Consider the following 23,649-nt stretch of genomic DNA (forward strand, 5'->3'; position numbering starts at 1 on the left):
TGAGTGAGGCTAGAGGTGAGGGGAAAGAGCTAAATTCTCAGATCAATGGATAATGCCTCAAGGGAAATATCAGGACATAACAATTTAAGCATGATATTTGAATATGGAGATAAATAGGAAAACAACCAAGTAAAGGTCAGTGCTTCTGCAGAATAGAATCTTGAGTAAGAACAAAGAAGCGACTAAGAGATGAAAAGACTTTTTAAAACATCTTGGCCATTTAACTCCTTCAATTGTATGTATAATGTAGATGAAAATAAACACTGATTTTTAAAAAAAGGAAACAAAAACTTTTGCTGTCTCCCAAATTTCACATAGCTATTTCTAATTAAGTGCCAGAGAACACTATACTATTTTTCTTTTTCCTTTGGTTGGGACCCAGAGCACTTGCTATGACACCATATGAACTCTAAGCCTTATCTAAATCAGCATTTTGCCTTGCAGTAGAAAGAGTTCTTTTTACTTTCCCCAAATAGAAAGACTCAGTAAATCCACATCTGGAGCCATCTGGAGCACCCTCTGCACTGGGAGGTTCATGTTGCTTTTTTACCCTCTTGACAGCAACATTACAATCTCCCTCCCTTCCCTCTCCACTTAACACTCTTATATCTATTTAGGTGACAGCTGGACTTATACATCTCGTCTCCCTGTTATGTTTTGAGTAGTTAAGAGTATAATGCTTTCTGTATATCAAATAAAATGTTGTACGCATGAAAAACATGTAATTCCACTTCATATGAAATTAGGAAAGGGGCATTGAGAGAAGAAATAATCTGCTTTTAATATATTTCATAATAATAATGATTGAATAAGGACTCCTAAGGACCCTTAACCATCCAGGATGTCTCAGAAGCAGGCTGGGATGAGGGCAGCCCTGAGCAGTAAATGATTTTGGCATCGCTACTTTGACTGCCTGGTCTACTGTCAGGTTCCCAGATCATGGACAAAGGAGCTATTCTTACTGTATTGATTTGGTGTAACTATTGTTTTAAGCTCAAAATTAAATTAATTTTCTGAAAGCCACCCTAAGAAAGGCACCTCTACTCTTTGCCCATGACCCCTGGTTCATTATAGATAAAACAAACAAAAAATAGAACTGAAAGTAGGACTGCTATACAGGCCTGCTGAGTTCGTGTCAGATTCGCTGGAAACAAGACAACCAGCCCATCCCCTGGAAGGGTGGTTCTGAGCACATTGGGCATGAGGAGACAGGAGCTTTGACCTCTTTGTTTCTCAGGTCATTTGTAAGCCTAGGAGAGCTAGTGTCTGCATTATTTAGGCTTCTGATTACTACTATTTATCTGACTCCTTTTGTTTATATATATATGTTTATATATTTTATAAATGTACATATTTTAACATTTAGAATATTACAGGAGTACAAATGTTTTGGTTACATGAATTGATTTTGTACAATTTGAGTCAAAGTTATAAGTGTACCTATCACCTAGATAGCGTGCATTGTACCCAGTGAATATACCTGTTCCCTCCTCCCCACTCCCACCTGCTTGGTTTTGTTGACCTTTACTACCATATGTATGCCTTTTGTTTATGTTTACAACACTCCCGAGGACCTTTCCAGAGCTGGTAGTACTCTTTCTGTTCCTTGTTTACAATTGTCTTCAGGTGGATTTGCATCCTCACACCTTCCTTTACCTCTAGATCCATACATTTCTTATTTTTTTCCTCCCATACTCTGACAGCTAAGCCTGAATAAGATTATTTGAAAGAAACGATTGTGCAATAGCCACACAAAAGGATAGTATTTGGCAATAAAAAGGAGTTATTGATACATGCAACAACTTAAATAGATCTCAAGGGTGTGTTGCTGAGTGGAGAAAAACAGACAATCTTAAAAGACCACATACTGTATGATTTTGTTTTGGTAACATTCTTAAAATGACATAATAAAAGAGAAAAGACTTGTGGTTGCCAGGGGGAATGTGATCATAAAGGGGTAGCATAAAGAGAGAATATGTGTGACCATGGAAGAGTTCTGTAGTTTGAATATAGTGCTGGTTTTGTGAATCTACACATGAATAAACAGCCCAGAACTGTGTAGATGCTTTATAGCAATGTCAGTCTTCTGGTTTTGTAACATGTAATCAATGGAGGAAACTGGGTGAGTGAAGAGTATACAGAATATCTACTATCTTTGCAAATCCTTGTGACTTTCTAATTGTTTCAAGATAAAATGTTTGCTTTTCTTACTTATAAAGGGTATAAACTATTGATACACATAAAACATAGGTGAATCCCCAAATAATTATGTTAAATGAAAGACACCAGTCAAAAAAGAGTACAAAAGAAAATAAGAATGATATCAAAGCTAAAAACTTGTGTGCTGCAACTGATATCATCAAGAATGTAAAGACAACCATGACATAAAAGGAAATATTTGTAAATCTTATATGTGATAAAGGATTTGTATCTAGAACATATGAAGGACAAATATAAAAAGACAACCCAATTGAAAAGTGGACAAAGATATGGATAGCCGTTTCTCCAAAGAAGATATATAAATGACTGATAAGCACAGGAAAAGGCGTTTAACATCGTTAGCCATTGTAGAAATGCAAACCACAATGAGATGGCAATTCACACCCATTAGGATGGTGATACTCAAAATGATAGTAGCAAGTGTTGGTAAGGCTGTGGAGCCCTGGGAAAGCTCATTACTTTAGGTTGCAAATGTAACATGGTATAGCTACTTTGGAAAACAGTTTGGCAGTTTACCAAATACATTAAACATAGTTACTATATGATCCAATAATTTCACTCCTAAGTATATACTCAATCAAAAATATGTTCCCACAAAAACTTGTACATGAATGTATATATGTAGTAGCATCATTCATAATAGCCCCCCAAAAGCAGAAACAACTCAAATGCTGATGAATGGATAAATGAAATGTGGAATATCTCCACAATGGTGTACTAGTCAACAATAAAAGGAATAAAATACTGACAGGTGTTAGTGTAGATGAACCTTGAAAACATTACGTGAAAGAAGCAAGTCACGGAAGGCTTCATAGTATGTGATTTTGATTTATATTCATGTCTATTGAAACAAAGTAGATTAGCAATTGCCTAGGTCTAGGACATTGGGGTGAATACAGAATGGCTGGTAATGGGTATAGGGTTTCTTTTAGAGGTATGAAAATACTCTAAACTTAGATTGTGGTGATGGTTACAAAACTCTGTAAAACACATGAGGTCAAGCAATTAATTTCACGAATTCATCTTAGAAAAAGTGTTACATATCTCATTGCTGAATATTACTATAGTCACTTTGCCATCAGGTGACCATAGTAAGGTGACCCTTAAGGTGACAAATGGATGGGAAAGGTGTTGGGGAAGGCTTCCTGGAAAGGGTAGCTCTTGATCCCACATTCAGGGGCAAATGAAGTCATAGTCACTCTCAAGGTGACAGATGGATGGGAAAGGTTTCCTGGAAAGGGGTAGCTCTTGATCCCACATTCAGGGGCAAATGAGATTTGGAGAAAGAATGTGGGGTTTTGTGATGACCTATGATCTTTCTTCATGATGCTAATGTTAAAGGTGCATAATGCATCCTTGGTATATCTCCAAGAGGACCTAATTTTATTCTCCCCATATCAAAGTCATATATTCCCCTCACCCCAGGAGCCATCGTAGTGAAGCAGATTGTTATATTAACAATTCAGTGTAAAACAAGGATATGACATCCTTTGTTGCCGTCTGTAGACTTGCCAGTATTTATTTGTGATTATGTATTCAGGATCTGTCCTTCCAGCCCCATTGGTTTTTTTTGTTTGTTTGTATTGAGGCAGTCTTACTTGATCACCCTCGGTAGAGTGCCATAGCATCATAGCTTACAACATTCTCCCAACTTTTGGACTCAAGCAATTCTCTTGTTTCAGCCTCCCAAGTAGCTGGGACTACAAGAGCTCGCCACAACACCCAGCTATTTTTAGAGAGGAGGTCTTGCTCTGACTCAAACTGGTCTTGAACCTGTTAGCGCAGGCAGTCCACCCGCCTCAGCCTTCCAGAGTGTTAGGATCACAGGCACGAGCCACCACGCCTGGCTGCCCCATTGTTTACCATGTGAGAACTGGGTCTGAGTGTCTTATTCCCCATCCTGTCCCCAACAGGGGACATAGCAGAGCTTGATAAAGATATTTGCTGATAGGTTTGGAAAGGAGCACATAGGCACATGTGTGACTGGTGCCTCAGGCATGGCTTAGACATTTCCTGACAAATATAAAACAAAGCAGTGCAATTATACTCCTGCCTGCCCAACACATTCTGCTGTGTGTCCTAGCTGAGGCCCCAGCCATGCCCCAGCTCCCATCCACCCTGGCCCTGCATCCTGTTCATTTGTCCTAGTGGCCTGATGTTAGGACACTATTGGCCTCCACTCCCCAAAGACTCTAAACGTGAGCTTCTCCTGAGAAGAGTCCAGGACATTTTGTACTAGGGAGGGGTGTCTCTGGCCATTGGCCTACTCTGGACAAGTTGGACATTCTAGGACCCTGGCTCAGGGAACACTCATGTGCTGTTTCTTCTGCTCCTCCTCCACACCTCTAGCACTTCTCTATGCCACCATCTTCGGGAATGTGACGACCATTTTCCAGCAGATGTACGCCAACACCAACAGGTACCATGAGATGCTCAACAGCGTTCGAGACTTCCTGAAACTCTATCAGGTGCCAAAAGGATTGAGTGAGCGAGTCATGGATTATATAGTGTCCACCTGGTCCATGTCCAGAGGCATTGACACAGAGAAGGTAAGGAGGGCAAGGAGCGCAGGTAAACCCCTTATCTTTTGCCTTTCTCTATGGGGTCTGAGACACATCTAGGACAGTGTGCTCAGAATTCACCATTGGGGGGTCTGGATTCCCAGGTCCTGCCTCCAGAGGTTTTGATTGCTTCCAGATAAGCCTTACTCCAAGACCAGCAACTAGGAGCCATTATTTAAGAAATTGGTAGGGCAGAGTACATCTTTCGGAAAAGAGAAGAACCATAAGTCTAACTGTCCAGGGAAGAATTTCTCAAACTTAAATGGTGGTAAGAATCAGGTCCCTAATTAGAGTAAGGTGACAAATATTTCTGATTTTCCTTTTGCCTCAGGCTCCAGTAATAGTGTCAGGGCTCTATTACTGATCTGGTCTCTGTTCAAACTTTTGATATTTTGTTCATTGTATGATTTTTTGCATGAACTTTATTTTTGTAAGAAAAAGGCATGATTTATCTTGATTTTTTTTTTTGTTTTGTCATCTTCTTACATTATGTGCCCAATCCTCTGTTGCCTTGCTCATTTCATCCAAGTCTGAACCCTAACAAGAATCCCACAATGTGGTCATTAAAAACAACATCCCCAGTTTCTTTTCTTTCATTCTTTTTTTTTCCCCCCCAAGGGTTTAGGAGCTTCTAATGTTTAAACTGAAAAAATCCCAGACTGTGTTTTTATAAAGTCACTGGTCCATCTCTGGCAGGGCAAGAATTTGTCCATCTCCTTGGCTATAGGTAGAAGCCCAGGCTCCTCTATAGCAAGGTTTTCAGAGTGGAAAGGAGCTTCCCTTATAGTGGTGGCAGTGACTCCCCAAACCAGATCCAAGACTGCAAGGAGAAGAGTATGGAATGAGCAGCTGTGTGCCAGGCCTACGTAAGGCACTCACTAGTGTTATTTCAATTAATCCTCATGACAACCCCATGAGTAGGCATCCCCATTTTACAGATGAGGCATCCTGAGGCTAGTTTGTCCATCATAAAATTCACAGAGTTGGGATGAAAATCCTAATTTTCTGTCTTTCTAACTTCACCACACTGAATTCTCCCTCTGGTCCAGCCTTAGCTTCCCATAATTAGTTCTCTTTTAATATCATGTTCCATGCTTTGTACTGGTCCTATGAGGGAAGGGGTCAGCAAGCAGGAAGCCGTTCTGTAAGGATGGGCATGGATCCTAGCAAAATATTTCCTTTCAATCATCGGATATAACCTTAGAAGTCACTGTCTAGGTCATCCTCCACCAAAGAGTTCCCCAAAGAATGATGAGCAAAGCCCATCTTCTGCTGATTCTCTGTGGAGTGAGATACCACAAAGGGGGCAATGCTCAAAGGAAGGTGAAGAAATCAGGACTGGGTGAGGTGGAGAGGTGAACTGGAGTAGTGTCAAAACTGCCACAGCAAGTTGGAAGACAGTCCTTTGATCAAAAGACATGTTTCCCAGTAACCAGGGAGCCCAGGAGGACATTTTGGCACTGGTCCAGCAGGTGTCTTGTCATCTGCTTGCTCAGTATGAGCTGAGGCCTTGAATATGTCCTATGCCTGGCCCTAGGGGCACTCATTTTGATAGCAGGGACAGCAGCTCCAACTCATTCAGTCTCTCCTTGGCCACTGCCTCCCAGTCCTTGTTGGCCTGTGAGTTACAGGGAGAGGGATCCAGCAGCCCCTCCACCTGGAGACTTCTGTGCCCACTGCTCTGCCATTCACTCCACTGCCATCACCAGCTGCACCCCCAGCAGCTGCACTTGCCAGAAAAGGGCAGCTTCACAGATCCTAAGAAGCTGTTCTTGCTGCTTGCCAGGGAGCTCAGCAGGGGTGAGGTTATTCCCACTGGAAGTCAGGAAGAGCAGTAGACACAGACAGTGGACAAAACAGTGAAAGAAAAAGAGGCTGTCCACAGAGGTTCTGGAAAAAGCTCCAATTCTGGAGAATTTGGCACCACTCACTTCTGACTGTGGGCACCCTAGTCCCAGCACCAGTTGTTTAGGGTGCTCTAGGGGAGGGATCATCACAGCTAATCGCAGCTACTGTCAGCTAATCGCAGACCATGCTCACTTCCCCAAAGGGCACCCCCGTCTGGGCCATGCCAAAGGTTCATCCCCAGGAAGAGCAGTTGTTTGGGGCCCTGGTAGTCATGGGTCACATGGCTGCCATGTGGCTCCCAGGCATACTCCATAGGATTGTAGATGAGGCCCACTGGCTCTGAAAACTGTAGCTGGCTCAGTTCAGCATTGAGCTGAAACTCTTCCTCCAAAGGATGGGGCTCCATCAAGGCATTTGTAGTTCATGGCGTGACACCAGTAGGAAAGCCTGGGGCACAGCCACACATTGTCACTGGTCCAGCTGCCCATCTTGCTTCTGGTTCTGAAATCCCCACTTATATTCAGATCTATGGAATGAGAAGTTGGAGGAGATGGGGGCAGATTTTTAACAAGTACCCTTATAATTCTCTCGATCAGACAAGTCCAGGAAACTCCAAACAAGTGCTTATGGCTTAATCTGTAATTGAGGTGGTCAGAGCATCAGTTAAATACCTCTCTAAGCTTCTGGTTTTCCCACTTATAAAATGGAGATGGTGATAAATTCCTATTGTTCTTTGAGTTGCATTCTAGGTGAATTTCAATGAAGTGAATAAAATTGATGATACTGGAAATGATAGAGAAAAGATACAATGGACCTTTTGTTGTTTGTTTATGCCTTATCTTCTTTGTATATTTTCTGTAAGCAAAGATTTAATCCTAGATCTATTTTTCTCTGCTTCTCAGTCTTTTCAATTCTCCTTCTTTCCTTTAACCTGTAATTACTCAGGACATACTGATTGTTTTCACTGTTAGAATGATAACACTATTGCAGAAATACCTAATGACACTTTCAATGCCAAATTGGCTGGCTTTGGGATCAGCTATCCATCTTCCTAGTCTTCCTCCATCAAAATAGTCAGTTGAGAGTTGACAATTTAAAAGGAAAAATTGAACTGAATTTAACTGATCTTGAACTTAAAAGGAATTTTACTTTGGTTTTGTTGACGGCTGTGATAACATCATCACTACAGCCCAGCTCCCATTTCTAGAACATGCATTAAGAACCAATATTTGTTGTGCTTTTCCTCTGTGCCTGGGCCTGTACTAGTGCCTCACTTAGGTGCCACAACATTCTGGCAGGGAGCTGTTGTTAGCCTACTGAAGGAATAGGATGAGAGGCCAAACTCATTTTACTTACTGCCCCAGAGCAAAGAATGAGAAAACCAGGATTTGAATGCAGTTTTGTCTGACTTCAAAGCTTGTGCTTCTCCTACTATTACTTAAAAAAATTTTTTAAACGTGTACTAGAGGGAGGAAGGATGAGTCCAAATGGAGTTGTTCTAATTTCTTAAGTGAAGAGGACATCAGCTGGAACTGAATGAACTTAGTCCCAGGCTTTGCCAATCGCCTGCCCCATCTGCTCCTGTTGTTCCTGTTCTACACTCTCAACAATGCCTGTAGGTTCTGTGGGTTCCTGGCAGCTGATGGAGCAGAAAGGAACTTTGATCTCTTTGCCCTGGGGCTCCTTTTCCCAGGCACCAGGATGCCTTTGTAAATCTGGTTGTCTGGAAAGAAGCCCTTCCCCACCCTCGCTGTAGGGCGGGGCTGGGTGGCTGCCCATGGGAGACAGCACCGTCAGCATTTGCCCTCTCTTCCCTTTCCCTGCGGTCTTACTTTCCTGGAGGGCTTTGGGATTTGCCCCAGGTCCTGGTCCAGATGGAAGAGGAAAGAGCCTTGAACTGTGGGGACTCATTGCGGAGCCCAGCCTGGCTTAGGGTGACTGTTTTCTTCCTGACAGGAGCTTGTGGCAGGCCAATTCTGGGGAGAGAACCAGGCCTGTGGTCCCATCCTCTCCCTGGTTTTCCCTACTCTCCATTCTAGGTCAGAATGTCAGTGGTGGCCAGGGGAGTCAGACTAGGGGTGGGGTGGTATCTTCCAGTTTTTTACTAGTACTTACCTGGCAACCTTGAGCACATCACTTATGAATCTCAGTTTCTATGTCTGTAACACATGGAAACTAGATGACCCTTAAGAATAGATGACCTGAGGCCCTTTCAGCTATGACCTTCTCAGGACTTCAAAGCCTCCCTCTGATGACCTGCTGCTGCTGTGATAACATCAAAAATGAGAGCTCACAGACACTGAGCACTTGTGTGTGCCAGACATGTGTCAGGACTTCCTACAAAACAGCGCATGGAATCCTCAAAAGAATACTATATGCAAGTTCAAAAATGAAGATTCTGGGAGAGGAGCTAAGTTGCTTCAAGTTCATGCATCTAATGAGCGCTGAGGCCGGGACTTAAATCCAAAGCTGCCTGATCCTAAAGCCCCTTTCTTACTCATGACTGTCCTGCAGAGCCTGGGGGACCTCCATAGTGACATCTTCCTGTGGCCGTAGAGGCCCTCAAGGAATAGCAAGCATGGTCTCTCCTGAGAACCGAGCAGTGGGGAAGGCGGCCCAGGAAGGCTGCAGGGTCTCAGTGCTGAGACAGAGAAGTTCTTGACACCTACCCACCTCCATGCGGGGCCAGCAGACAAACTGTGGAAACAACCAAAGGCGGTGACAGTCTGCAGTTTCTCCACCCCGGGTTCTCTCACCTCCTCACACTGCACTCTCCATTGGCTCTGGGAACAGTGCCCGTGAGTGAAACATTGTCTCCGTGCCAAGGCCTTGTTCTCTAGCAGCCTCTGCCAGCAAGTCCAGCCCAGGGGAAACCAAATATTTAAAGGTGAACTCACCTAGAGAATAAATCTCGGTTCTAAACTATCAGGCACAGTTGTACCATGACATGTGAGTGTTCCCCACTTCTTGGTGATCTGCTTGGGGAGAAGAGGACCCAAATTAAAGCTACATTTCTGTAGCAGTTTTGCTTGTAATGAGCCTTATGGACGAAAATACTTAGCAAGTGCTCTGCCCAAACATTGGTGTTCTGAATCTTCCTCTGTGCCTTGGTCAGTTCGCCAGCCTCACTTGTGGAGAGTTTGCTCACTTCCTGGGAATCCTTTAACCCCAGTGTAAGAAAACAGAGGCACTCAGAGAAGGGACCTGTGTTTATGGAATATCCTGATGGGGCCCAGCATTGTCCCAAGCAGTGTGCTAGTAAATGTAGTTTTGTTTAATCCTCACAAATCAGTGTTAGTGGTCTATATTTTACAGGGGAAACTGAAGTGTCACCTGGAGGGAAAGGAGCTAAGATTTCAACTATTTGACCTTTTTCTACTGATACGCTTCCATGCAGAGCACCAGGGGCCCCTGAGAGGGTCAGGGGTATGAGTGAAGCCATCAAGGGCAAGGCAAGATTCAAACTGGGCTTTGAAGGAGGCTAAGGTACTTTCAAATCCAGGAATAAGCTTCAGATACAGAAGCAAAATGGCTTGTTCTAAGGGAGAGTAGCAGGGGTGAGAAAGTGCCCAGTGTCTCAAGGAAGCTATTTTCACCAAACAAGTTTGATTTTATGACCCCAGCTTTGTTCACAAGCTTGGATGGGAGAAAAAATTATTTTACACATACTCTAGATTTCCCTGGAAAAGTTCATTTAAGAGTACCCTATTGTATTACTTAATGCTTGCTATGTACGGGACCATGCAATGTCTTTTTTGCAAAAATGTATATCAGGGAAATAATTCTAATTCTGGAAAAACCTGGGAATTTTTTATTTCTTCAGGAGATGAGACTTGCATGCCTCCTATGGTTCCCATTCTTGCTTGAATCCAACATGCTGCCAAGATGCCACAAGTCAAATTACCAGCCCATTTGTTTGGGGTAGCTGTCTAGTGTAAGAATTGCTTAGGATTTAATGTAGGCCATTCTGTCAAGCTACCTAGTTTGAGATCCCAAACTAGGATTTGGGATTGGTTGCATTTTCTGGCAGTACAACTTTGGGCAATTTATTTCTTTCCTGGGCCTCAGCTTCCTCATCAGTAAAACGAATATAGTAATAGCCCTTACTTCGTAGGGTTTATGTTAGGATTAAGTTAGCTAATGCACATAATATTTTCAAATGTAAACTCACAACTCTTCCCAATCTTTCCTATGCTTTCTTATTTTTTTCTGCTTAGCACTTACAATAAATTTTATTTTGCTTATTATTTGTCTCCTCCCACTCGATGGTAAGTTACTTGAGGGCTTTTATCCTTTTTCTTTCCACTTCTGCATTCTCAGAGCCTAGAACGATGCCTGGTGTACCATAAGTATCAAATGAATAAATGATTCTAAAGTGCTTGGCAATGCCTGTTCAGTATATTACTTGATATCTTTTAAAGATAATATTTCATATTGATTCTATCAGCAGATTATATCAGTTTTTTTTTATTGTTAAATCATAGCTGTGTACATTAGTGCAATCGCCTGTACCCATTCTAAGATGCACCATAGATGTGGCCATGTCAGTTCTATATTTAAAATATATTCTGAATTTGACCACTGTCTCCATTCCCAAAATCCCAGTTCAAGTTCCCTCCCCCCTCACAGCTGCAGGAGTGACCTAACTGGAATCCTTGACCCCACTGTTGCCACCCTATGGTTAGGGATCTCTAAACTCACTCTCTAGCTATGATGAGCCTCTTATATCAGGTCATACCATTCCCCTGCTCAAAAATCCTCCAATGTTTCCCTATGACACTGAGAATAAAATCAAAGACTTATCATAGCCTAAAAGTTTCTCATGCTGGATATTCTCTCCGCACCTCACCACCTACCCCTTTGCCCTCATTAGTACTGGCTATTGCTCAGGCCCCTTCAGAAACTTTGTGTTTGCAATCCTACTTTAGTGTTCTCCTTCCAGGTGGCTCACTATGATATAATTTTCAACTGTCAACTTAAACGTCACCTTTTAATCTGTAGGTCTACAGGAGTCCCACATATTTTCATACCCCTGTCCCAAGCATTTAGCACTGACTTTTTTGGACATGGTCTCTCTCACAAGAATGTAAGCTCTGCCAGCTTAGGTTCTTTGGCTAGAACAGTGCAGTCTGACTTAGTAAGTGTTGCTTCTGTTCCTGCAGTGCTGAGGCTATTGGTTGCAATGAAGACACTCACACGCTTTCTTCCTATAACTGGCCAGGTCCTGCAGATCTGTCCCAAGGACATGAGAGCTGACATCTGTGTGCATCTGAACCGTAAGGTGTTCAAGGAGCACCCAGCCTTTCGGCTGGCCAGTGATGGCTGCCTGCGGGCACTGGCCATGGAGTTCCAGACAGTGCACTGCGCCCCGGGGGACCTCATCTACCATGCAGGAGAGAGTGTCGACAGCCTCTGCTTTGTGGTCTCCGGCTCCCTGGAGGTGATCCAGGATGATGAGGTGGTGGCCATCCTAGGTAGGTGTTGCCTTTGCTGAACTGACACCTTCTCGTACCTGGATTTGGCTTATTTATGGACAGCTAAATGCCACTGCTACTTTCAACCAGAAATTGCCCCATAGGGTAGGGCCAGATGCTGTTGGAAGGCCATCCACTTATCTGTTTGACAAACAAATACAGGTATTTGAGTGTTTTGTGCAAAATGCATTTTGTCCTCAAGGGGCTTGACTAGTGGAGGAGAAGAACAAATAGAGACATTTACAGTACAGTGGAATGGGTATCTAACCCAGTATTTAAGTGGGAAGTGTTCCTCTCTATATACTGAAACCTAAAAATTGAGAATGGCTGGACCACACAGAACAAGAAGAGGCCTGGTGAGAGATGAGGCTGGGGAGAGAGCTAGGCACTAGGCAGATCACGGCAGGCTCTAGAAGCCACGTCAAGAGATGTGGATTTTATTCGGGGGAACCAAAGCAGGAGAGAGATACAATCAGATGTGTATTTTAAAAAGACAGTAGCAGATGCAGGTTGGAGCATGGATTGAAGGGGGAACCCTGAGGCAGGGAGACCAGGTTGAGACATGTTACCTAGGGAGAAGATGATGATGGCCTGAACTGGGGGTTCATGTTGGTATTTGGGACATTGAACATCCTTGGATTTTGAGAAATACATCTCATTGCTTGCAGTAACTACAAAGAACATCTTTACTGGGGGGCATGTATCTCTGAGGCAGGAAGTGATCATCATAACCACCATTTAGGGTTGTCTGCTCTGTGCCAACCCCCTGACATACAGATTCTCATTTAATCCCTGTAGTAATCCTATGAAATGGTTTTATTATCCCCATTTTATAGATGAGACCAAAAAAGTTCAGAGAGATTAAAGAAAATTGTTCATGGCAGGTGAGGTCCATGAAGCCAACATTGTGGAGTCCTTCTGACTTTCAAACCTCTTTGATCCATTTGCAAAACATTTTAGTCCTGATGATAATTAGTGGGTTGGCCCATGAAGTCATCAGACACTGCTAGACACCATAGATACATTTTATCTTTTGCATATGATTTCTTAGGAAACTGAGGCAGAAATTATACTGAAGTTAGACTTGAGAGTCAAACTACACAGAGACATCAACAGTATTAATTTTTTTTAATAGTATTAATTTTTAAGAAAGCCTAAATTTTGTTCTTGCTTCACTAGAGTACATGATATGCAGCTTCCTTCTTGCTCCCCTGGCCCCAAGCCAAATGGCCTTCTTGATTACATTTTGCTCAAGTTAAACCAAGGATGATTTATATTCCTCCAGCATTTTCTGGCAGATGGTCAGAGGGAGACTGGGATACAGACTGGGGATTGAGGCTGAATCTGTGTGCTAAGATAAGTGTTCTGGAGCTCATGGTATCTATTGAACTCTGCAAACCAGTTACTCTGTCCGTTGAATGCTTATCACAGAAGTGAGATTTGACCGTGTATTAGGAATAGGACATATGGAGGTAAAAGCCATTGCTTTAGTACGTCTGAAGGGAAAGGGCCTTTATCACTACCTTTAATACTCATAAGTGTCCTTGATAAAGAGGACTTTTGCATGGTATTAGGTATTGGGATGTTTGCCTAGCTAAGAATAAGTCTCCACCAGGGAGCAGTCTCTTGAATTTGAATTAACCCCTTGTCATAGGGTGACTTTCACCTATCTCCTCACTGATAACACAGCATATACCTTTCCAAGGAATGTGGCCCTGTGACCAGCAGCATCCTCCTTACCTACCTATGCTCAGGACATCCTTAATGACACACCAAACAGCTACCTACTAGGAGTTGGTTTGGACACCTAGACTCAGACATGGAGGTAAGACAGCCAAAGAGGGGGAAGATAAATAACTACTTCCTAGCCCCTTCTCATTTTCCCTCAGCCTGGGCTTTTTGTGAGGAAGCAACCAAGGCTTGATTTAGTGTTGATTTCCTGGGTCAATTTCCTTGGTCAATCAACTGCTTCTCTAAATCCAGTCCTCTGCCTCGGGCCCTCCTGGGCATACTGCCTGCTCCACTTAGCAGTGTGGATGGGAGCTCTGAAATAGCTCAGCAGCTTTGGCTTCAGAATGGTTGTTGCCCTTAAGCTTCCCAGACTAGAAAAAGCTTCTCCAATGTGTCCCCAGGAGCCAGGTTGGATCCAAAAAGTAGGGCCAAGCTCAATGTCCTAAATAAACTGTAACATTTCAAAAGGCTTTTATTCTGTAAAAGGACAAGATGAATCCTTTGAGCCAGCCTAACTTCTTGGCCAAGAAACTTGAGATTCCAAGCTGTGTGTTCCTTGTAGATTTAAGTTTAGAGTTGTTGCTGTTGTTGTTTTTTCTCTAATTAGAATATTTTTTTACTCAATGGACTGAATCAGTTTGTGCTTGCAAAGGTGTCAAATGGACATTATAACTACATCTTTATTGTCTGTTGATGCCCTTCAGTTCAATCAAAATTTATTGAACACCTGCTGTCTCTCAGGCATTGTCATAGAGGTGGGGTTATAGCATCTCTGTGACAGTAGTCCAGCCTCCAAGGAGTTGGTGGAGGGAGCTGACATTAGAACAATAACTGTCACACTGCATGATGACCATTGCCGTAGAGAGAATGCAGGTGTGGTAGAGGGTCACTGAAAGAGCAGGGAGCAGCTAGTGTGTATCCATTGCTCCAGAGAGGATGGAAAATGCCCAGGGAATCCTTAGTTTTCATAAGCAATGAAGACTTTAGGAAAAAGGCCAGCACTCACCCATCTCACTCCTTTGCTCTGTAGTCTCTTGTTATTAGCTCACTCATTTACATTCTGCTCATTTGCTTCCTCCTTCCAGCTCTAATATTCCACTCACAGTCTCTGTTTAATTTTAGCACAGACTTCGAGAATGAGAAAAAAAGGGTCAATACTCATAACTGAGTATGTTTAGTATGCGTTAAAAATAGAGTCCTTTCGGATGAAGGTCTTCTATACAAAAGTGTTTTCAAACTTTTATGACCGCAACCACCATATGAAATGCATATCACATTGTAGACCACTACAGAAGCGTACACACAATTATACCTAAAACTAGTTTTTCTTGCTATATAAAATGCAGTCTGATGTTTTGTATTAGATTCTATTCTCTTTCGTTAAAAAAAAAATTGACTGTCACAAACCACTAAATTGCTTTCTTGACCTTACTGCAGCCTACAGTTTAAAACATAGCCCCATAAACCTAGACAATATTCCCTGAGGACAGAGAGCAGACCAGAAATCTCTTATGATCTTTTCCCTTCTGCTGTTCTCTCTGCCTTAATTTGTGACATGACATCCTCTTTATCTCCTTTTGGAATTCTCTTAGAAATCCCTTAACCACTTATCAAATTTAAATTCTTGGCTCCTTGAAATAAATTCAAGCTTTTAGCATGTATATTTTATTCACTAGATTTTTTTAAAGTAATTTTCTTATTTTTATAGGTATCAGAATAAAAAGGTATAGGTAACATTTTACCCCTGCCCAAGTGGTACTACTACCCTGTTTCCCCGAAAATAAGACATCCTCCGAAAATAAGACCTACTTACAGGAAAGATAAGACATCCCCTGAAAATAAGACCTAGAGCATCTTTGGGAGCACACCTGAAAATAAGACTGTCTTATTTTCGGGGAAACAGGGTAGCATCTGCATGTGAGTCATTATCTTGGTATTTTTTTCACTGTGTGACTTACCAGCTAGCATCAGGGCTTGCTCGTGTGTTGAGTATCTCCCTGTGTCTCTGTCTTACAAGTGCAGTATGTATATGATGTTGTTTCACTGTGTGATTTAGTGTCCCTGTAGTAAATTCTGTGAGTTTTGCATTTTAATGCTTAATTTATATTTTAATGATGGACCGTTTTATCTTGTGGTTTTTTTGTTTGTTTTTTTTTCCTCCTTTTTCATTCTGTTGGGCTGACAGAAATCTTTTGGCCAGGCTTCATCAAACAGTGAAAAGAGCCCTGGATCTGGAGCATTAACTATATAGCTCTGATTCCACACTCCCCCTTGCAGGAATTGTGCATTTCTGTTAAGCCCAGTACTCTGCATGCATCAATTGTGTGTTTACTCACCTTTCTCTCCTGTGAGCCCTTTAATTTCATATGCCAGGGCCCAGTGCATGGAAGGCAGCAGGGACTGAATGAAATTGAAAGGAAAGCAGGGGCTAGGCTGCAAAAGGCCCCCCAGGCCAGAGTGAGATATTATCTTGCTGGGATGAGTGGTCCAGAGAGAGAGTTTTATTTTTTTGTTAAGCAGGTCCAGGCCAGGTTCAAACCCGCCACTCCCACTGCACTGGGCTGTTGCTCTAACCACTGAGCATTAGGCATTCAGCTGCAGAGAGAGTTATACAAAGGGGAGTGACAAGAAGATTTGGATCTCACAAAGACAAAGGCGTGGAAACTAACAGGGAGGCTTAGGAGGAACAGTGATGCTTTGAGTAATGTAGTGTGAGAAGAGCCAGAGACCAGAGATAGCAGGGAGCAGGAAAAAGGGAGAACTTTTTGGATATGGGAGGTGAGGAGAGGGAATAGTTTCCTGAGGTGACTGGGGAGTCAACAGGGCCAGAGCAGGAGGAGGGAATCACATGGGTCTATTTTGTTGAGTTTGCAATGACCTTTTAGAACAGAGCCGGGGCTGACTCTCAACTAGAGCAAACTCTTTTCAACTGTGGATGGGCCTGAGCCTCTCCAAGGAGGGAACGTAGCCATGGGGAGGGTGCATGAGCGTCCCCTGGCTCACGTGGCATAGATCCTACTTGCAGTCCTGTCACTGTTGAATTAGGATTTACAAATACATTCTCCCTAAAGTACAGGTAAAGGCACATGTGCTTGGTCACAGATAAAATCTTTTTCTTTCTTTCTTTTTTTTTTTTTTTTAATGGAACACCCTGCCATACATCCCTACTCAAACTCTCATCTTTGGTTAGTTAGCTTCTTGATTCCATTGATTTTGTTTGGTATTAATGCAGCATTTATTTATTTAGCAATGTAACAGCATAACATGGTATTTCTCTTTAGGGGTACAAAGAAAATCCGTGTCTTGGAGGAAATGTTCTGTCACATTTAGCAAGACAAATGTGTGGTTAGTGACAATAAATAACATAGGTACTCTTTTCTGTAGACTTTCTAGCGTGAGGAGGGAAATGTTCATGGAGGAGGTAGAAGTTGAACTGGGCTTGGAAGGACCAGAAAGAATTTGGTAGGTTGAAGTGGGAAGTGCTGCATGAGCATCACCTGAGCCCAGGAGTTCAAGGCTGCAGTCCACTATTAGTTCATCTGTGAGTAGTCACTGCACATCAGCCTAACACAGCAAATATAGCCATTCAGAATGCTCATAAGGAATTCAAAATATTAAAAATGTTTGATTAGCAAATTAAGTAAAATACAAGTTTAAATTGAATATGATAGCAGTTATGTGAAGGAAAAGCTATGTAGATAAAAGCCCATAAACATTTTCATCAACACATTATAGTGCGTATCTTGTTTGTGAGGCTATAGGAAGTTTTAATTTTCTTTTTTATATTTGTGTGTTTTTAAGTCTTTCTTTTTTTTGGAGACAGAGTCTAACTCTACCTCAAAGTGTGATCCTCTTGCTTCAGCCTCCCAAGTAGCTGAGACTACAGCCCACCTAACTTTTCTATTTTTAGTAGAGACAGGGTCTCAAACTCCTGAGCTCAGGCAGTCTACTGCTTTGGTCTTCCATAGTGCTAGGATTACAGGCTTGAGCCACCATGCTGGGCCTTAAGTCTTCTTTAAAAGAGCATGTGCTACTTCTAAAACGAAGGAAAAAATGTTTTAATTTTCAAGTATGTATTGAGAAAGCAATATTATTATTGATTATTATTAGGATATAATTTCAAAGAATGATACTTTATTTTTCAAATAGTTGTCTTGACAGCATTTCTTATTTACTGATCCAATTGGGGAAAAATGACATTTAATTTTGTATCGACTACTCAGCCCCTCCAACAGTTCTTAAAGAGGAGGATGGCCAAGCAATGAAAATAAGATGGCTTATCTAACAGAGGTTTCTAAAACAACAACTTTGCATTAAACACTCATTATCTTAGAGATGTTGAAGCTAAATCCTTCACAGACATGCTTCCCAAGATTCGTGTGAGCTAGGTAGAGGGGTCCCCACCCATGCTGCCATCATTGTCCTGCCTTGCTCCACCTTGCCCTGGGGACTTGGTGAAGTTGCTGGGTGAACATGACTGCTGTTTGCCATATAATAATGTTGTTTGTTCATGCTCAGTACAGGGGGAGGAGGTTATGTTTAAGTGTCTCTCTAAACACTCCAACCAAACATTAAAATTCATATAGCTATTCTATCATCCAAAGCAATTACATTAAAGCTACACTTTTCTCAAGGATTTATATAATATTAGAACTTTAGAAATGCAAAAACACTTGTATCAGGTAATGCATGCATTACCTGATTGAGAGAGGGTGGGGGTGGACCCCAAGTTCTCTTTCCTAATTTTGTGTTTGCCTTAAGCAATCAATTGGTGTGTGTCACACTTTATGGGGGCAAGACATGATTGCAAGAGGGACTTTACCTAACAATTGCAATCAGTGTAACCTGGCTTATTGTACCCTCAATGAATCCCCAACAATAAAAAAAAAAAAAAAGAAAGAAAATTAAGTCAACTTCAAAAAAAAAAAATTGATTGCAGTTCTGAAGACACTGGCAGTTAGGAGAGTTAAGCAATCTTTCTAAAGAAAATTTTTGTAAGTTTAGTGTCCAAAGGGATTGGTTGAATCATAAATTATGGTAAATCAAGGTAGTTATGATATGAAGAAGTTTTATTGGCATGCAAAATATCTCATGTAATTTTAAATAATAAAAATGCAGAATACATAGCTATATGCACATAGAGTAGCCTCAACTACATAAAAACGCATATATAAGTAGAAGAAAGATGGAAAGTATACCAAAATGTTAACTAATGTTTTCTGGATAATAGACTTTAGAGTCATTTTTATTGTCTGTTTTTCAATGTATTTCAATTATTTTCTACAATTCACTTTTATTCTTTTTTTTTTGCAGTTTTTGGCCGGGACTAGGTTTGAACCCACCACCTCTGGCATATGGGGCCGGTGCCTTACTCCATTGAGCTACAGGCGCCGCCCCCACTTTTATTCTTTATAAATAACCAAGAGGGGCAAATGCTAATTTTCCGTTCTCATCTGTAGCAATCTTGGAAAATTATCACCTGCTTTAAGCGGAAGCTTGGTGATCTGTTTGCTTGGAGGAGAAATATCGGCTAATTTAATTTTATCTAATTGCGGTTGTGAAGAACAGATGGAGAATAGTCCTGATGTTTCCAAGCCATTGATTTAATTTAACCATTTATGGCTGAGCCTCCACTCAGATGGAGATGCAAGCCTTGTTTGCACATGCTCAGCATAGTCCCCACAAAGATGGCTAGTGACCCACATTTGTATGATGTTTTAATACTTTTCAAGAGGACATTTGTGTCATAAGGCAATTTTCAACATGCATTATTTTTGTCTTTTCATTTTAAATGTTTTTTCTGCAGCTTAGCATTAAGCTGGATTACGGTGAATTACAAGAGTGTTTCTGAGCAGATCAGCAAATTCCTTCTTCTTAAGTGAGGTGGGCAATGTAGCTACTTGAGGATGTCCAGGTTACTACACTTTGGAGACTAATCCTCTGTTCAAAGTCATCCAGCCGAACATCCAGACTGACATTCTTCAGTCTTTCATATGGTGGCCCACCTTCCATTGTTCCACTCAGATTCATCTTTTCATTGATGTCTTGATTTATTCATTCCATAAACATATGCCAGGTACGGTGCTAAGAGTTGAAGATACAGTAGCACTGCAAACAGACAGAACTTTCATCAAACTGAACTTCTCATTGAGGAGATAGACAAGTAGATGTATATTTTATAATATAGTGCCAGGAGTTGTAATAGAATTAAGAACAGAATACCATTTATTACAGAATACTGTTGTAATAGAATTAAGAACAGAATACTGGGAGCTTATGTAACAGGCATCTAATCCAGTTCAGCCATAAGAAGTCAAGGAAGGTGATGTCTGAATCAAACTCCACCAGGCGCAGCAATGGCTGTGGTGGCTGGCAAGGAAGATTAGAGGATGAGTGTTCCAGGCAGAGGGGGCAGCATCTGCAAAGGTTTGGGAGACATATCTGGGAATGAAAAGTAGTTCAGTATACCTGGAGCATAGCATTCTTAAGGTTGTAGTATGAGGTGAGCAAGGCATTGAGCTGGAAGGAATTTGGACTGAGGGCATTGTAGAGCCAGTGAAGATTTAAAACAGAGGAGTGACAGAATCACATTTTTATTTAGAAAAATCATCCTGGCAGCTGTGTGGAGAGCCAAGAAAAGAGGCAGAGACCAGCAGGGAAGATGCTGAGAGATGAGAGTAGCCTGACCTGACTTAACAGTGGTGGAAGTGGGGAAAAATAGGCAGATTCAAGAGAGATTTGGTAGAATGATCAGAGGTTGGTCATTTATTTTGGATATGGAGATGAGCAAAAGGGAGCAGTCTGAATGATTCAATGGGCAGCACTGGAGGATGGGCAGGTTTCCATGGAAGGAGGACCAGTTCTGTTTTTATTTATTTTATTTTTTTCTTTCTTCTTCTTCTTTTTTTTTTTTGTTAAATCATAGTGTGTACATCAATGCAATCATGGGGTACAATGTGCTGGTTTTATATACAATTTGAAATATTTTCATCAAACTGGTGAACATAGCCTTCACGGCATTTTCTTAGTTATTGTGTTAAAACGTTTATATTCTACATTTTATTTTTTATGAATTAATAGGAAGGCACATAAGATTATGTTACATTATTTGTAAGTCCAAAGTCTGAGTTGTAATTGAATCCTTCACTCAGAAAGTGTGCCATATTACCCCTACATTGTACCCAATAGGTAGGAACTAATTTAGTCCCCTCCTCCCTGGCCCTTCTCCCCACTTCTTGAATTTGTGTTTTTTTTTCAATCATGTGAGCCTGTAATTGTTGGTTTACTATTTTCAGATTAGTACTGGGTGTATGGGATGCTTGCTTTTCCATTCTTAGGATACTTAGGAGAATGTTCTCCAAATCCATCCAGGTAAATACAAAAGATGCAAAGTCTCCGTATTTTTTTTTTTTTGTCTCCATCTTTTTTTATGGCTGAACGGTATTCCGTGGTATACATATACTGCAGTTCATTAATTCATTCATGAGTTGATGAGCACTTGGGTTGTTTCCACATTTGCAATTGTGAATTGAGCTGCTATAGACATTCGAGTATAAATGTGCTTATGGTAAATTTTTTTTCTTTCTAAAGAGACTGTACTAGTTTGCATGCCTGCCATTAGTACATCAGTGTACCTCTCTCTCTGCACCCACACCAGCATCTGCAGCTGTGAGCCCTTGTGATGTGGGCTGTTTCCACTTAGGTTAGGTGATACCTCAAGATGATTTTGATTTGCATTTCTCTGATTAGGGATGATGAGCATTTTTTCATGTGTGTGTTGGCCATTCATTTCTTGGGAGAAAGTTCTGTTCATGTCACTTGTCCAATGATAAATGGGGTTTTGTTCTTTTCTTGTTTTTGTTTGATTTTTTTGTATATTTGTCACTAGCCCTTTGTCTGATTCATAACATGCAAATATCTTCTCCCATTCTGAAGGTTGTTTGTTTGCTTTGTTGGTTATGTCCTTAGCTGAGCAGAAGCTTCTTGATCAGGTCCCATTTATTTATTTTTGTTATTGCTGCAGTTCCTAATGGAGTCATCTTCCCAAGAATGATATTGTTCAGAGTTTTCCCACACTTTCCTTATGTTTTTATCATTTCATGTCTTAGATGTAAATCTTTTATTCAATGTGAATTGGTTTTTGAATATGGTGAGAGATGCAGGTTCAGTTTCAGTCTTTTACATGTGGCTATAAATTCTCCCGGCAGAATTTATTAAATAGGGATCATTTTCTACAGTATAAGCTTTGGTTTGGCTTATTGAAGATCCGATGGTAATATGAGACGGGTTTTATCTTTAAGTTCTCAACTCTGATCCATAAATCTATGTCTCTGTTTTTATCCAAGTACCACACTGTTTTGAACACTATAGACTTGCAGTATAACCTGAATTATGGTCATGTGATGCCTCTAGATTTGTTTTTATTTCTTAGAATTGAGTTGGCTATTAGGGACTTTTTCCTGGTTCCATACAAATAAAGTAACTTTTTTTCAAGTTTTTCAAATATGATGTTGGTGTTTTTTAATGGGACCTCCATTAAATCTGTAGATCACTTTGGGTAGTATAGGCATTTTAATGACAAGGATTTTCCCAGCCATGAGCATGGTATGTTCTTCTATTTGTTAACATCTTCTACTATTTCTCTTCCAGAGTTTCATAGTTAAGTAGAGATTCTTCACCTCCTTTGCTAAGTATATTCTAAGCTATTTCATTTTCTTTGAAGCTACTGAGGAGGGTATGGTGTCTTTGACTTGGTTCTAGGCTTGACTATTGTTGGTGTATACAAAGGCTACTGATCTATGGACAGTGATTTTAAATCCCAAGACATTATTGTATTTCTTAATCACTTCCAGGAGTCTCGTGGTTGAGTCCCTGGGGTCTTCTAAGTTTACACACCACTAGAAAAAAGCAGAGTTTGATCTTCTCTCTCCCCTTTTGATATCTTTCTCTTGCATGATTGCATTGGCTAGGACTTCCAGTACTATGTTGACTAGTAGTGGCAATAGTGGATATCCTTGTCTAGTTCCAGTTCTAAATGGAAATGCTTTCAGTTTTACTCCATTCAGTATAATATCAGCTATGGGTTTGTTGTGGATAGATTATATCAGTTTAAGAATTGTCTCATCTATGCCTATTTTCCTAAGTGTTCTTATTAGAATAGGATGATGATTTTTGTTGAATGCTTTCTCTGCATCTACTGAGAGGATTACATGATCTTTGTTTTTGCTTCTACTTATATGGTAAATTATGTTTATGGATTTGCATTGAACCTTCCTTCTATCCCTGGATGAAGCCCATTGGATCATAATGAATAATTTTTAAAATATGTAGCTGTATTCTATTTGTATTTTGAGTATTTTTTGTGTCATTATTCATTAATGATATTGCCCTGTAGTTTTGTTTTCTTATTGGGTCCTTTCTTGTTTCTGGTATCAGGGTGATATTTGCTTTGTAGAAAGAGTTGGGCAGGATTTCTTTCTTGATGTTTTGAAATAAATTCTGTAATATAGGCACGGGCTCTTTTTTGAAGGTTTGCTAGAATTCTGGTGTAAAACCTTCTGGTTCAGGACTTTTATTTTGTTAGAAGATCTTACATTGCAATTTCAGTATTTGATATTTATCTGTTCAAGAGTTTTCTTTCTTCCTAGTTAAGTCTAGGGAGGTGATGTGATTCCAATTATTGGTCCATTTCCTGTATGTTTTCACATTTCTAGGCATAGCGTTCTTTGTAGTATTCAGTGATGATTTTTGGATCTCTATGGTATCTGTCATTATTTCCTCTTTTTACTTTCTGATTGAGATTATCAGAGATCTTT

The 23,649-nt window shown here is 41.0% G+C and overlaps 1 protein-coding gene and 1 pseudogene across 3 annotated transcripts in view; one reads left to right on the top strand and one right to left on the bottom strand.

Annotated features, from left to right (window-relative positions):
- Nucleotides 1–23,649, top strand: part of KCNH1 (potassium voltage-gated channel subfamily H member 1) — a 505,651-nt gene that overhangs the window by 382,684 nt on the left and 99,318 nt on the right. For all 3 annotated transcript variants that reach the window (XM_053607618.1, XM_053607619.1, XM_053607620.1), the window contains 2 exons: nt 4,570–4,769; nt 11,851–12,103. In XM_053607618.1, coding sequence (XP_053463593.1) covers nt 4,570–4,769; nt 11,851–12,103 — 453 coding nt within the window. The remainder of the gene's footprint in view (nt 1–4,569; nt 4,770–11,850; nt 12,104–23,649) is intronic.
- LOC128595596 (single-strand selective monofunctional uracil DNA glycosylase-like) lies at nt 6,325–7,094 on the bottom strand (annotated as a pseudogene).

This window comes from Nycticebus coucang, chromosome 10 (genome assembly GCF_027406575.1).
Source record: "Nycticebus coucang isolate mNycCou1 chromosome 10, mNycCou1.pri, whole genome shotgun sequence".
In the NCBI taxonomy this organism is placed as follows: Eukaryota; Metazoa; Chordata; class Mammalia; order Primates; family Lorisidae; genus Nycticebus; species Nycticebus coucang.